General features: G+C 43.2%; 1 protein-coding gene across 6 annotated transcripts in view; it reads left to right on the forward strand.

The window, feature by feature from the left end:
* The window catches only part of XYLT1 (xylosyltransferase 1), a 205,275-nt gene that overhangs the window by 93,234 nt on the left and 96,954 nt on the right, over nucleotides 1-15,087 (forward strand). For all 6 annotated transcript variants that reach the window (XM_065684209.1, XM_065684210.1, XM_065684211.1 and 3 more), the window contains one exon: nucleotides 7,802-8,336. In XM_065684209.1, coding sequence (XP_065540281.1) covers nucleotides 7,802-8,336 — 535 coding nt within the window. The remainder of the gene's footprint in view (nucleotides 1-7,801; nucleotides 8,337-15,087) is intronic.

Genomic DNA, 15,087 nt, shown 5'->3' on the forward strand with positions numbered 1-15,087 from the left:
CAATTAAAAGTACAACATACTTACTGCAGCAAAATGGAAAAACATATGGAAAAACTTAGCTCCATTCACATCTGGTGTCTTTTCTCCATCTGCTCTCTTTGGCCATGCTTTTGTCCAAACCTGCCAAAAGTACTAGTTTTCCAAGGGTCTCATGATACATCACCCACATCTTCCATTAAGGTTCACAATTCCTTGTTCATTTTGGTGGTGCAGCTGGGTGTCTGCATCCCTGTGGCTGCACAGCAACTTCAAGCAGAGCAATGGTTGTTCTGTAGTTTGAAAGACGTGGCAGGCAACAGTATGGTGAGCACTGTAGCCGAAATTGGTTTTGTACCCCCAGGGCCCTACCCTGGCTGGGAAAACACCTTTTTTTATCCAGTGGCCTTCTGAGCCATTGAAATGAGCATCTGAAGGATGTCAAAGTCTGTGCTGTTGAGCACAGGAGGTCATACCTGCTGTTACGCTCAGGCTCTGGATCATGGTGGCTGTAGCACGCAGGTGAGGTGCCTGGCGTTCCCGCAGAGCCAGCAAGGTGTCAGCCCCACACGCTCCATCATCCTGGAGAATGGGCTTGCTTGGTCCAGCAGGGGGAAGAGAGGATCTTACCCGCTTTCCTGCCTGGCTTAGCAATTCTTTGCTGTGACTTCTTTTTTTTTAATTATTATTTTTTATTTGTTACCACTCTGATGGTGACCATCCTGCTGTGTGCATGTAGCGGAAGGGTGAGCATTTGGACAATTCCGGGTAAAAGCCCTGTAGTTTTGCTTTACAGTGGTGGGGAAAGATGGTTTTTCTTGGACTCTTGCAGAAAAGGAGAATGGAGTGAAGCTGCTTCCCATGATGGCCTCGGGAATCAGCAGTGGGGCTGAACTTGCCGTGCTCCCTAGTTTGGCAGCCTGCAGCTGCCCATGGGACTGTTGTTCTGAAGAAGTTCGTTTGGCCATGTGCCCAGGGAGACGGGTGCTCAGCTGTTTCAGAAACATGGGGTGAAATCGGATTTTGGAGCCCACTGGAGCATGAGGAGTATTTATTTCTGCTCTTGTTCTGAAGACCATAGTATAAGGTTTGTAGTTCTGCTGGGAGGAAAGGTTTTGATTTCAACTAAGAAACAGCCCTCAAATATGCAAAGGTTAAAGCAGGGAGGAAGGGAGCGAATAATTCAGGAGCAGCCCTTGCTTGTAGAGATGTCGTCCTCTGCCTCCTCTGACAATGAAAAGGTATCATTATTGAATAATTAACAAGCATTTCAAAATAATATGTCACAGAGCTGTAATTAATATTGAGCAGAAACTTGTTTTAATCATCTCCTCACACTGCTGTTTAAATTCTTCTTGGTCAAAGGACAGGGAAAATAGATGGTCCTGTAAAAACTGACCAGGGCTCTTTGAGGCTTTGACAAATGATGAGGATTTTGAAGCTGTCCATGAGCTGTGAGCTGGTTTGGAGCCTGCAGCGGCACAGCTCACCCCAGCAAGGTACAAGTGTTTGCACCAGCTCTGGGTGCTCATTTTGTCTTGGACTTGTGAACCTGCGAGGCTGCCCAGTGATTGCATATTTTCATGTGAGATCAGTGATGGTTCTGTATTTTACTATGTGATAGGAGAGAAGAAATATATATTTATTTATTTTTTTTTTTTATCGTGCAGGGGTTTGCTTTATACCTGGCCCTCAAGACCAGCATGTCCAGTGCTTTGTATTTAGGGAAAGTCTGTGTTTTGTTGTTGCTCAGTGTGTGCATATGTGTGTTCCTGGTTTAGTTTGCTGTGTCTTTAAGGTACTGAGCTTTGCCAGGAGAAGAACTTGAGAATATGTTCTCAGTACTAAAAGACAGAAAAACTGCGCGTGCCGGGGAGAAAATCAGTTGTGTCAGATAAACTGAAAGTGTGAACATTTGTCATTCAGGGCTTGATTGCACATGGTCCACCCATCTGTGTAGTATTTATAGGAGTTCCTCGATACGGAAATTGCACAATGAATAACTTTACCTGAGAAGGCAGCATTTTCTTATTGTTGGGAGGAAATGTTCTGCACGATGCAATGAATACCTTTTGCAGATAAATGCGAGCTCTTGTTGTGTGCCCTTGTGAACTGATGAGGGTTTTCCTTAGCTTGCTTCACAAAGCTCTACAGAAGGAGCAATCTAGCAGCACTGTATTTCTGCAGATAAGTAGCAGTGATGCTGGAGTAGTGCTGTGGGCAATTCCCCTGTGGTTTGGAGTCTTGAGTTGGATCCTTCAGCCATGCAGGGTCTTGTGTGCCCTTGCTGTCTGCAGAGCTGCTGTGCATTGGGCCACTGGTGTCTGTCTCTGCTGATTAATATGCACCTTAGGTTGTCTCTCTGAAAACAGATTTGAAATTGGTCTGGTGTTGGCTTTTTCAATTTTACAGAAACAGTGATACTGCCTAATACTGTCTGTTGGTGGAGACACCCTTCCAGGGTCAGTCTGAAACTATGTGAGTTGGTTCCTAATGGTTTTGTAGTGCATTCTAGTCTTACAGTGGGATAGCCCGCAGAGAACATGCTGGTTTGTTGGAGTTACCCCTCATTTCCCCTTGGTCAGTAATACAGCCATAGTCTTTCACTGTAGGTAGAGTTGCAGATATACCAAAGAACATATATTTTGTGTGACAGATAAAACACACTGAAGGTGGAGTTTGGAGAATTAAAACTCATGTGTTCAACAAGGAGCAGAACTTGGAGCAGAATTCAAACTCTCATTGCATGCGTGGCTCCGAGCTTAAAATGTTATTTTTGCATTAATGTTATACTATTATTTTTAGCATCAATGACCATCAGTATGTAATTGCCAATGATCTCATGCACGCTCCTGGGTACAGACTGTTCCTTCCCAGTTTGGGAGTATTTGCTTGTTGTTGCTGAATTACAGCGTGTTCACATGCAGAAGAGACCTCACAGTCATTAAAACTCTCCTTGCCAGGGCTCTCGCCATTGAGTACTCAACAGTTAACCTCTCCATGTATCTTCTGAGGTGGAGTTAGGACAGAAAATTTCTGTTTGTGGAAATCCTTCTTAGACCTGTGTTCTGTGATAAACGGCCAGTGTCACACTTGACCTTTGAAATGCAGTGCTACAAGTGATGAAAACCCTCTGAGGGTTCCTTTATAATGGCTGTGAACTGTGTTGGCTTTCAAAATGTGGGAAAAAAATTACTTTGACCTGATCCTGTGCTTCTCTGTGAGAGTAGAATGACTGTCATTGGTGGTGGGAACAGTAGGTCAGTACTGGGCTACAGACATGATTTCCCTGGCTGCACAATTTTTGCTGTTAGTCCCCAAAGGGAGACCAGTGTCACTCTGGGGTTGCTGCAGAGTCATGTATGGAATGATGCAGAAAGGGAACGTTTTCCCAGGACCGTACTGGAAGCACAACAGAAATACATGCTCTGGGGTGGCATGTGTTGAGTTTGACACCTGTAATAGTAACTTTAATGGGGTAGCCTCTCAAATGAATTGTCTTTGGACAGAGCCTCTTCTGATCGGTGTCTGTTCTAGGAAGAATTACTCTATTGCAAAGACCAAAATGGTCTTTTCCATAACAACTTTCTCATGCCTTCTGTGGATGATGTTAAATCTACACAGTAGTGTTAGGTGTGGGTTTGAAAATACAGCTTTCATCTCAGACTGTGGATACATACAGGCTATATTAATAGGCTCTCTGCTTCTAATTTGGTCCCAATATAACCTTCCATTTTTTCAGTGTGTTTAGTGTAATTTTCAAGCATGAAGAGAGATAAGGAGGTGCTACTAACTAGCTAGACAAGAGGTGGAAAAGACGATGATTGAAACAGTGAACCAGCTGGTGTATGCCCCATGGACTGTCAGAATCAGGAATGCTGGTTTCAAGAACATCTTTCTATAGGACGACTTTGTCCTGGCGTGAATGTCTTAGATATCCATGGCAAATATAGTCTGCAGTTAATCCAGCACTGTAAAAATGAAATATTGCAGCACAAGTAAATCCCATCCTCCTGCAGCCAGCTGAAAACCAGATGTGCTGCTTTAGTTTGTACCCCTGAACTTCACAAGTGAACACAATTTATTGTCAGCAGCTGCTGCTGTTTTAAGCTTAGAGTGCCGAGCTTCATTTCCCCTATGCTTCAGCCGTGTGTGTTCTGCTGTCACGTATGGATCCTCTCTTGAAATCATTGTGCTATAGAAATCTCACTTGTCTTTGGTGAAAGTTACTGTGAGACAGAAATGCAGATTAAAGGTGTATGGAGATTTCCGCTTTGGTGGTATTTAACACCTGCATCAACAGGTATGGGATGGCGTGAGGCTGGTTTTGACTGTCCAGCTGTGGTGTTTGTTACATGTCGTTGTTTTGTAGTGTATATCTATAGCTCTTGTTTGGTACAGTTGTTCTACAACTGTGTTTTATTTTTAGTCCTTGCTCCTCCCAAAGAGAAGTCTCTGCAGACACTGGCTGTCCTCTGTGGTGTTCACTGTCCCTGCGGGCAGGGAAGAGTTACAGCCAAACTCAGTTTTGTGTCTGCCTTTGAAGCATTTAAAATTCATTTGTCTGTTCAGATTCCAGCATGTAGACTTAGAAATTCATTTCCCAGAGGGGGGCAAAGCTCTTGAAGGAGGAAAACAGTTTAAAGAGGTGAACCATACACCAGTAAATCTGCTGTTTACTTTGCATTTTCCTCCTGAGGTTTCATCACAGCTCTGCGGGTCATCAGAATTGCTCTGCTCAAACACCTGTAGCTGCTCCTCTGGTCCTGTGGTTGCTGTGTAGCCTGATCAGACACTCATGGGCACAGGGAGGGTAATATGGAGAGTGAAGGTCCCAGCTGAAACATCACATAAGCGTCATGTCAGATGTCGTTTGAAACACGAAGGGGCCTGGATCTCATGCTGACACCTTTGAGAGGTTTGCATGGGGCAGGAGGGGAGAGCGTGGGGCAGGGCTGTGCACTCTTTGTGCCTGTCACCCTGGTTCTAGCCAGTGTCTCATTTGTCGGTAGTAAGAATTATGACAAAAAAACACCAGCAGTGAAATGTCCTCTCTCTTCCTGCCCCCTTCATCAGCATGCCATTTGCTGTACAGATTAGGATTAAAATTTTTTAGTTTAAAGAGAAAAATAATGTAGCAACAGTCAGGCTGTGGGAGGGAATGTTGCCAGGATACACAGAAATATCCTATTGCAGCATCGCCTGTAGAGACCCTGGAAAGAGTTCAATGAAGAAGACAATTATCTTTTTTCCCCATCGTTGCGGCTAGGTATTTTGGCTCTAAGTTACAGCATGGTGGAACACTCCTGTTACTAATAAGAAGTGCTTTAAACTGTATTAGCAATGAAATAAAGCAAGAGAAAATATACAGGTGGCATCACTAAGCTGAGGTTTCGGAGTTGGCTGAACAACAAAGGGAATATGACAGCTGTCAAACATCTGAGGTCTCAGAGCAGTGGCACCGCAATGGAGATGTTTTGGGTATGATGTTTGCAAGTTTTACGTTTGTCTTGCTTTATTTGCAGTTTGCTGCTGGGTTTGGAGCAGTCCTTTTTTGAAGATACATTGGAGATACAGACTGAGTGAAGGGAGCTGGGCTCTGAAAAGAATTGGTTTTGGGGTTTTTGTTTCATCATTCATGGGAATGAGGGCTGTCTTGAAACTATTTTTTGTTTTCTCTTTGGTGTCCAAAGAAAAGCACCGAAGCTGATGAAGGGTCTACAGCACAAGTGTTACAAGGAGTGGCTGAGGGACCTGGGGTTTTTTTAGCCTGGAGAAAAAGGCTCGGGAGAGACCTGATTGCTCTCTACAACTACCTGAAAAGGAGGATGGAGAGAGAGGAGTTATCTGGCACTTCTCCCAGGTGACAAGTTCTAGGAGAGAGGAAATGCCCTCAGGTTGTGCTGGGGAGGTTTAGATTGGTTATTATGAAAAATTTCTTCACTGGAAGGATTGTCAAGCATTGGAACAGGCTGCCCAGGGGGGTGATGGGGTCAACATCCCTGGAGGTTTTTAGAAGGTGTGCAGCTGTGGCACTTAGGGACATGGTTTAGTGGTGGACTTAGCAGTGCTGGGTTAACGGTTGAACTTGATGAGCTTAAAGGTCTTTTCCAACCTAAACAATTCTGTGATTCTATAAAAAATTCTATTGTTTGTGCTCTTAAAAAAAAAAAAAAAAATTGATTTCATGTGTAGACTTAAAACTTGGATAGATATGTTCTCCCCGAACATATTTTGATTGAAAACATTTGGATTTTGTTTTGTGCGTTGTTTGTCTTTGTTTAGAACAACTCTGCATGCCTCCATGTCTGGCAGCTAAAGCTACTTGTGAGCTAGAGATGCTCATGGAGAGAATCACTTCAGTTGCTCACAGAACCACATCTAATGAATCTCACTGCTGAGCTGCAGAGGTCAAAGTGAGACCAACTCCTTGCATGGCCTTGGATAAGCCATTATTTCCCTCTCCTTCTTCTGTTAAATAGTTCCTCCCAGAAGAGGTGTGAGACATAATTAGCTTATGCTGGTAAAATGTTTTGAATACAAATGGTGGTTCATAGGAGTGGCTCCCATCAATCATCCTTAGCAGATGCTGTCATTTACCAGCCTCTGATTTTTGGTTAGACCTTTCACAAGTGGAAAGAAAACAGGACAGACTCAAAAAGTCTATCAGTATTTATACTCTTGTCTTCAGATGTTTTAGTAACAATTCCCCATTGATTTAATCTGCTACTGAACACTTTAATAAATGGAGATATTTCCTGCTCCATGAGTCTAAAAATTGTGTCCCCACTAGCCTGGGGGCTGGTTTGTGTGGCTGGAGCAAAGATAGCTCTGCCTTACCCACCCCTTGCTATCAAACAGACTCCCGTTTGATAATACTATACACATATAAGTGCCTTTCAGTTTTGTTCTACTCTGTCACATCTTTTCTAAAGCAGATTGATATGTTCTCTGTTGTCCTTAGGATGCCTGAGTTAATCTTTCTTTTTCTTTGGTGTTGTAAACTTGCTCTGCTGCTGATGGGATAGGACCAGTTCCCATGATAATAGGTGGAGGCAGGGATGAAATTGTGAAGCAAAGCATTATTCTGCATCAGAAAAATGTTTTACATCTATTACTTTTCCTTTATATGATACTTTTGAAGTGTTGCAATGTTATGGTCTGTGTACTTGCCAAATGCTGACATACGGGCCTGGCTCTGACCCTGCATGAAGCCTGGGTGTCTGTAGCTGCTCATCCTCTCACATGGGGCTGGTTATTGCCACAGCTTCCCACTTGTGGCAAAGCTGCAGTGCAATTCCTGGGAATCACTTCTCCAGAGTTTTATTATGTAGAAACTCTAAACTTGGTTTGTAGCAGTTACTTTACTGAAAGAAAGCTCAGGCTACAAAGTCATGCGATGCTTTCTGCAGAGGAATTGAGGCAGTTCCTGGGATACCAAACTGTGGTCATGAACACAAGGAGTGAGGGGAAGCATTGTAGGACCTGCTCTTGCTGCACTGGAATCTGTGTCAGTTTTGCCACTGATTTTTAATAGTGTCAGAGTGAAGTCTCTGGTTAGTAATTGGTCACAAGCCTGTGTAAAACCTCCCTGCTCCATCTGGGATGGGGGTTGGATCCTGGCTTGATGATGGAGGGATGCAGGTGGTAGTGGTCCGCACAGCCCAGAGGCCTCTTGGCTCTATCTTTATGTTACAGATTCTAACTTGGGAATTTCTTGCAATATGTTGGATTGTTATTTATGTTTTCATGTAAGAAATGCTTGTATTGCATGGAATGTGTCTATATTTAGTAAGATGAGTATAATTTTTCTCCCCATTTATAGGATGGATATTTTTCCCATCGACCGAAAGAGAAAATGCGAACAGACAGCAATAACGAAAATTCAGTCCCCAAGGACTTTGAAAATATTGATAACAGTAACTTTGCTCCCAGGACTCAGAGGCAAAAACACCAGTCTGAGCTGGTGAAAAAACCCCTTAGCAAGCAAAAGGAGCACTTGAGAAAAAAACTGGAAGAGGAGAAGATGAAGAAGAACTTGCTGCTGGGGAAGAACTCCAATGAGGTGGTGCAGTTCAGTGACGACCTGGTCAAAAACAGCAGCAGCAGCAACAGCAACAACAATTTGAAGGCAATTCACAGGTCTTCCAGGCACCACCATGTAAAAAAAAAAGGAAATAGCTCCCCTGAACTGACATACGACCAACCACCAAAGTGTGAGGTGACTGGCAAAGAGGCAATCTCAGCCATGTCCCGCTCTAAAACTAAGCAATGTCGGCAGGAGATTGCAGAGGTGTATTGCCAGCACAAGCACGGGAAGCTGATGCCAGAGAAGGTGACACGGTTCTGTAAGCTGGAGGGTAAGTTGGTAGGTGGTGAAGGAGAAATAACATGGTATGTCAGGGAAGGGTTCAATGTAATTGAAATGGCCTTCTGATGACAAAAAATGGCTTTATTGCAGGAATGTGTAATGTACTCAGCCTGTGAAAATGAGGAGAGGCTTGAGGATGTTTTCACTGGAGAGTTTTATGGATGTCACAAGATCCTTGGTAGATTTTGTACAGAATTTGTTTCACTTTCACCATGATGTGACCAAGGTATTCAGCTGCTATTCTGTTCCTTTTAAATCTGCAGATGCAGAGAAGTATAGTCAAAATCTTGTTACTCGCTACAGGAGTTGCATGCTTTTGGGGGATCAGGGAACAGACATGGCGAATTTGCTAGCCAACAGATGAGTGGCATTGCTGTTATGGCCACGTGGCAATTTTTCTGCCACAGTGGAGTTTTAGCTAATAATCAGGACTGCAAAGAATTTGGATAACCCAGCTAATTATCAGAAATGTAATATTAAAAATCTCCAAAAGCATGGGAAAAAAATCCAATATTGTGGATTACTTCTATTTTTAGTGTTCTTCAGTCAGCAAAATAACTTTCAGAATCACTGTGATAGAGAAGCAGTTACCTCAGCTAGCCTAAGCCAAGCTTTGATTTGTTGCTTTTGGTTTCTCCATGCAGTCAGATACATGAGGTATCTTTTGGCTTGCTGTCGGTTTGCATGTGTGAGACAACCTTCTGCTTTTCAAGAAGAGTGCTTCATGTGCCACCATTCATTCAACTGTAAGCTTCCCATACAGCAATTCAAAGTTCCTATCCTGTAATTGGCACTTCAGCCCATGCTTGTAAGGATATGCCAGTGTCTCTGACTGAGCTTTCACAAACAAGATGATAGCTTTCTTTGAGATGGTGCAGCAAACATGGTGATCCATGGGCATGAGGGGATCTTTAGTTTCTTTCATTAGGAATAGTACATCCTCTAACCCCCACAGCTTATCCGTTTATTGCACCATCTCAAAGCAGTGGTTACTATTGGATTCAGTGTAGGAGGGAGGAGGATCCATGTTGCTATTGTCTAAATTAGGAGGCTGAACTCCCTGTACAGACAGTGGAAAAAAGAAGGTGTCCTAGAGGATGTTTCCAAACAAAAGCATCTCATTAGTACAAAGCTTAGGGTTTTAATTTAGATGACACATACTACCAGGATGAATGGTGTGACCACCCCATTTCCCACCCTAGTGCATCTGTGATCATTTTTGTTTTGGTTTGTTTTTTTTTTACCATGTCTCTTTTGGTGTTTTTTCTCCCTTTCTTACCATGGTAATACTCGAAATTAAGCCAGGTGGGGAAACGTTGGAGATAAAGACTTAATGGAAGAGGCAGAAGACTCTGTGTTTAGTAGGAAGAGGGGGAGGGGCAGCAAGGGCAGCACAAGTTGAAGGGAAGATAAAAGAACAGTAGAGAAGTAAGAACTGAGCAAAACCAGAGACTGGTGACAGGCTGTGTATCAGTGGGTACACCTGGGAGCCCCTGAGGTCACATTGGGGTGCCATTGGGAATCCAGTGCTATAAGCATAACCTTAGTATCTTTCCCTCTTCTTTCCTAGTGACAGGAGAATCAGCTTTGGTCTGTGAGAAAGTTGATGGAAGTCAGAGCTTTGCAGACACTGTCCTATGCTTCTTGGGATCAAGGAGCAGTGTTATGTTACTTGTGTAGGGTAAATGCATCCCATAGACAAATTTGCAAGTGCTATCCTGGAGAGAGCTGGAAGATGTGTTGTCATTAGTGTGGGTGCATGCTGCAGCTGTGTGCCATTTTACACACATCCCCTGCCTGGTAATCTGTCTTATAGAGATGCAGGGTGACTTACGAGAAGTTTCAAACAACTGCCATTCTTAAAAACAGGCTTCTCAATAAATATTTTATTTGTTGCTGCTTTTTTTATATACAGAATTTCCCTCTTACGCCCTGCAGTCTGAATAACAGCATGGTCTTATAACCAAGAACAGTGTCACGTTTTACACTCAAAGCCTTTCAGCATGTATGTGCATTGCAGATTGGTATGAATTTTTCCACTGCAATAAGACATAGTAAAACATCCAGGAAAACTGGGAGCTTCAAACATGACTAGAGAAATTGAGTAGTTGTCCAAATATGAATTTATTTTGCAATAAAACATAGTAACAACTATGAAATTTAGTAACAACTCAGAGGCGTGGGTATATACCACGTTAAAAACTAAGTATAAAAAGACTGTGGCTGCAGTTTTTAGGTTTGCAGTCCTAGAGCTTCATTTAGATTTTTAGGCAGTGATGCTTGTTTAAAAAGAATAATTGAGGGACATCTTAACTTAGCCAGATGGATCCTTGTGGAAAATGTTGACTTTTCTTTGCCTCAAGGTTGTTTCCTGCTGCCCATGCTGACAGATGAACTCAACCGCTTCAGCAGCCAGATTTCCTTGGCAGAAAATCTGGACATCCTTTGTGTTAGATACAGTGTTGCTCTAGAGCACATTTGGGAGCTTTGCTGTGGGGAAATGATAACAAAGCATGATAATGAATAGGACGCGAGTTGCTTATGCAAGAGGTGCCAGTGTGCAAGCAGACCCATGGAGGAGATCCAGAGTTTGAAGTCAGACATTCTCAAATGTCTGAATATAGGACTATCAAGACTGACATCTAGGAACCCCAGAACTGAAGGAGTCCACTGTCTGCAAGAAGGCCTTATATGTATCTAACTATGTAGGTCCTTCAGATTTTACAGCCCTGTTAAAGACACACTGCCTGAGTTTAAGTGTGTTGTGGTCTCAGATCTCTCCTTCTCTCTGCAGAACATAAATACTGTTGTTCACTCCATATTGGCTCTATCCCTCATCAAAGGTGTCTTCATCAACTCCAGAGGTCTTTTAGGGAGTTGAACTTGGTCAGCAGATGTTTGTGGAGCACTGGCATCAGCATTTGGGGCACCTCATTGTTAAGATCACTGGTAGGGGGAGGTCTGGGTGAAGGTTTTGCCACTTCATGCATCAAAAAAGCTGTATTCTGTTTATCAGCAAAAGTCAGACATCCGGGGACTGAGTCTGGATATTCAGCATAGGAGTGCTATTCCCTTCAGTTTGGTTTGAAAAAAAGGTTTCCTGTCTGATTCCAGCAGAGCTATGAAGTGTAAATACTTATGTATTGGAGCAGCACATTCACCCATTATCCCAACATACAAATGTGTTCCCAGTTCTATGGTTTCCATTGAGATGTCATCCAGCATGTAATCCCCTTGGATCCTGTCTCAGCTGATCAAAACCACAAAGTTGCTAAATGTAGCTATCAATCATGGACACGACTCCATCCAGCTGGATTGTCATAAATGTGAAGTGATATGTTCACTTGAGTGGTTATCAGCGGGAACAGGGTCTTACAGGCTGTTTCTTTTTTCTTTTTGATATTTTATTGTTTCCAAAGCCAACAGGCAAAGGAAGTTGAGTATCAATATCTTCATTGTATAAAAAAAAGGATTGTTAAACAAAAAGCATCATGTTTACTACCTGCTTGAGATGCAGGTTTTGCTTCCATGAGAACAAGAGGATATGGGCTGCAGTCCCTCTAAGGACACTGCAGAAAGACAACACTGCTGAAGCAGCAAAACAGGACATGGCAGCTTTACCAGTTACCTGACTTGGAGAGCATAGGAGCTGGCATTTCCCAACAAGCCAGTCCTGAAAACAGGGCACAGATGCTAAGGAACAGGGGATTGGTGTCAAAGGGTTTAGGTATCCAAAATCCAGATGGTTGAGATCAGGGCAACAAGCATCGTGCAAGTCACCCTTCACTCAGAAGGGAATGTTTGGCACCTGTAGAAGTGTGTTTTGAGGGTGAGATACAGTCAGTGAAGGCAGGAGTGGAAAAGTAGGTTGAGCACAAGGTTAGATGAGGAAAGGGCAAATCCCATCCTGTGCAAGTTGGGGAGTGGGTAGAGAGAGACATCCTTTTGGGGAGTTCTTCTTAGGAGATCTGCCCTTCAACAGTTTGTGGGATGGGGCATTCACAACTTCTCTGGGCAGCCTTTTCCAGTGCCTCACCACCCTCATAGTACAGAATTTCTTCCAAATGTCTAATCTATCTGTCATCTGTTGATTTAAAGCCACTGCCCTTCTTCTGTCACTGCATGCCATTGTAAAAAGTACCTCTCCAGATTTCTTGTTGTCCTATTTAGGCACTGGAAGCAGCTCTAAGGTCTCCCTGGAGTTTTCTCCAGGCTGAAAAACCTCAACTCTCTCAGCCTGTCTCCATAGCAGATGCTGCAGCCGACTGAGCATCTTCATGGCCTCCTCTGGACTTGCTTCAACAGGTCCATGCATGGTTCCTCCTTAGTCATTTGCACCACATCTGTGAGTCATCATAGGCACAGTGCTAGGAGCTATCTGCATCACTTTTCCTATGGGCTAGCTTCTCTAGGCTGCCCCAGGGGAGATTCTGGCCTAATCATAATTAATTACCGAACTGGTAAAACCAACTGGGTTTATGCTTGACCCAGATCCATGGCCAGATAGGCCAAGAGTATGTAACAGGTTATTTTTGAGGGGTGTTTTCTAATGTGTAGTTCTGGCAAAAGAAAAGTCCCCAGGAAAGCAGAGAGACTCAAGTGAGCCTGATTTATTTCCCCTTGGTTCTTCTGTTGTCTTTTCTTAGTTTATAAATCAAATAGGTTTTCTGCTACCTTCATCCCTGTGGGGTAAACCCAACTCATAAATAAAGTAGAAAAATAATCAGGCTACCCTCATTCCACATCACTCATCCGCACTGAAAGAGTTCTTTGCAGATTAGACTGCTTTCTCCCTCGTTGCTTATTGATAGTGCTGCTCTGGCACATTGATGCAAGAGGTTTTGGTTTCTTAGAGGCTGCTGAGAAGAAAATCTTCTATTTCATTGAAGAAAACACAGCTGCCTTTTGTTTTTCAAACTGAGTAAAAAGGGCTCTGGTGCTCTGTTTACTGAATAATATGCACACGTAATAGCAAACTGTATGTCTATGATGTTTTTTTTCTGACTACTTCAAAGCACTCAGAAAAGAAATACTCAGAAAGAGGTGTGATTTGCAGGAAGGGAGAGGATAAGCCACTAAGATGCCTAATACTTACGGGGTGGAGCATAGCAGTCCTTCAAGGCATGGGAATGAGAGCATCTTTTATATAATGTTAAAAGAATGGGAGCTGTAATGAAGCAAATGGAGAATTCCATCCACTCAACATGCACGTGGATGTGCATAGTGACATGTTTAGCTTTCCCATTTTTTGCAATGTATATTTAGACTCACTGAGTTTGATCTAAAGATTATTGAACCCCAATATCTCTTTCTCCTGGTTTCAGGATTCCAAGTGGCATTGGCTGCTGCTGCTTTTCTCCATGTTTAATCTCTTAGTGTGACAGAGCCACTGTGGTGAGCTATACACAGTTTAAGTAGCATGTAAGAGCCACGTGCAGCCCAGCCAGCGTTTTAATTTGCTGTACCACAGATGACTCCGGTTGCAATAAATTTACTGTGAGTAGACTAATTGCAAAATAACCCTAATTGAGTAGTTATCAGTGAGCAACATCCTGTGGAACAAAACTGCTTACAATTAATAGCATTTAAGCCATACGCTGGTATTCTGCAGAACACTAAGATGTAATTACACCATGCACAGAGATTGTGTTCTGTTCTGGAAACCGTGTTTCCAGCACTTCTTCCATTGTAAGTGCTGTTTCAAGATTCAGTACTTGCATTTTAGGCAAAATGAGTTTGTGAAGTAAGTGGCGTGTCTCCTCTCCCCTTACATGTGTAAAGCAGAACCAACTCTAATAAAATCAGTGAAGCTGTGGTGCCGTAAGGAAAAAAATTAGATCTCAGGAAGAATGTATGTTTCCAGCGATTCTCAAATTAAGTATTATTATGGCCATATGTGCAAGTTTGGATAGTTTAAACTAGGATGCAAGTAATGAAAAGGTACTTCATTGTCTTGGCTGAAGATGGACCCTATCTCATTGCATGAATGAGAACTGGACTATATCACTTACAGCTGCAGTGTAGAGGACAGGAGACTGGTGTTTGCTAGTTGTGGGTGAACTGGTGGTGTTGTGGAGCTGAGGGATTCTTTTTCCTAAAATACAGCCACTATGAGCACAGGCTGGCTCTGTCAGCACTGTCTTGCATGGTTTCAGCTTCAGTTTTAGAAGAAATTCAGTGTGGGGAAAACTGTTGGATGTCTATGCCAGTTAATCCTTTCATTTAAATACAGACAACTCCTGTCTAGATCATCTGCACGTTCAGAAGTGGGTGACTGAAATCAGACTGCTGTTCCCCTGTTTTTTCCATGTGATGCTACTGTCTGGTCACGTTTCTCCACATTAGGCCCTGGTCTGGTTCACTTGTGGATCTGGTGGCTGCAGAGGTGGCGCAGGTGGCCTGGCAGGCCAGAGCAGAGACTTGCAGAAAATCATCTTGACAAATGGCATCTTAAGGAAATGCCGGGAGAAATGCATGACACAGGGAATAGAGGGCAGAAGGACTGAGAAAATTTATGGTCAGGAGCCCTCATTCTCACCAAGCCTCTGTTTTGGAAAATTATGTTGGTTTATGGAGCATTAAAGGGGGAGCGTGGGCAAGCATGGGAGAGGATAATGGCTGAACATGTCCTCTGCAAACCTCCTGGGAAGAGAGCATAAGGGCAGCAGAAGCTCAGTGACTATTTTGATAAAGATTACTGCCTATGTACAGAGATGAAAGAAAAGTACTTAAGTGATCCC

The sequence above is a fragment of the Lathamus discolor genome, chromosome 6 (assembly GCF_037157495.1).
Source record: "Lathamus discolor isolate bLatDis1 chromosome 6, bLatDis1.hap1, whole genome shotgun sequence".
Classification (NCBI taxonomy): Eukaryota; Metazoa; Chordata; class Aves; order Psittaciformes; family Psittacidae; genus Lathamus; species Lathamus discolor.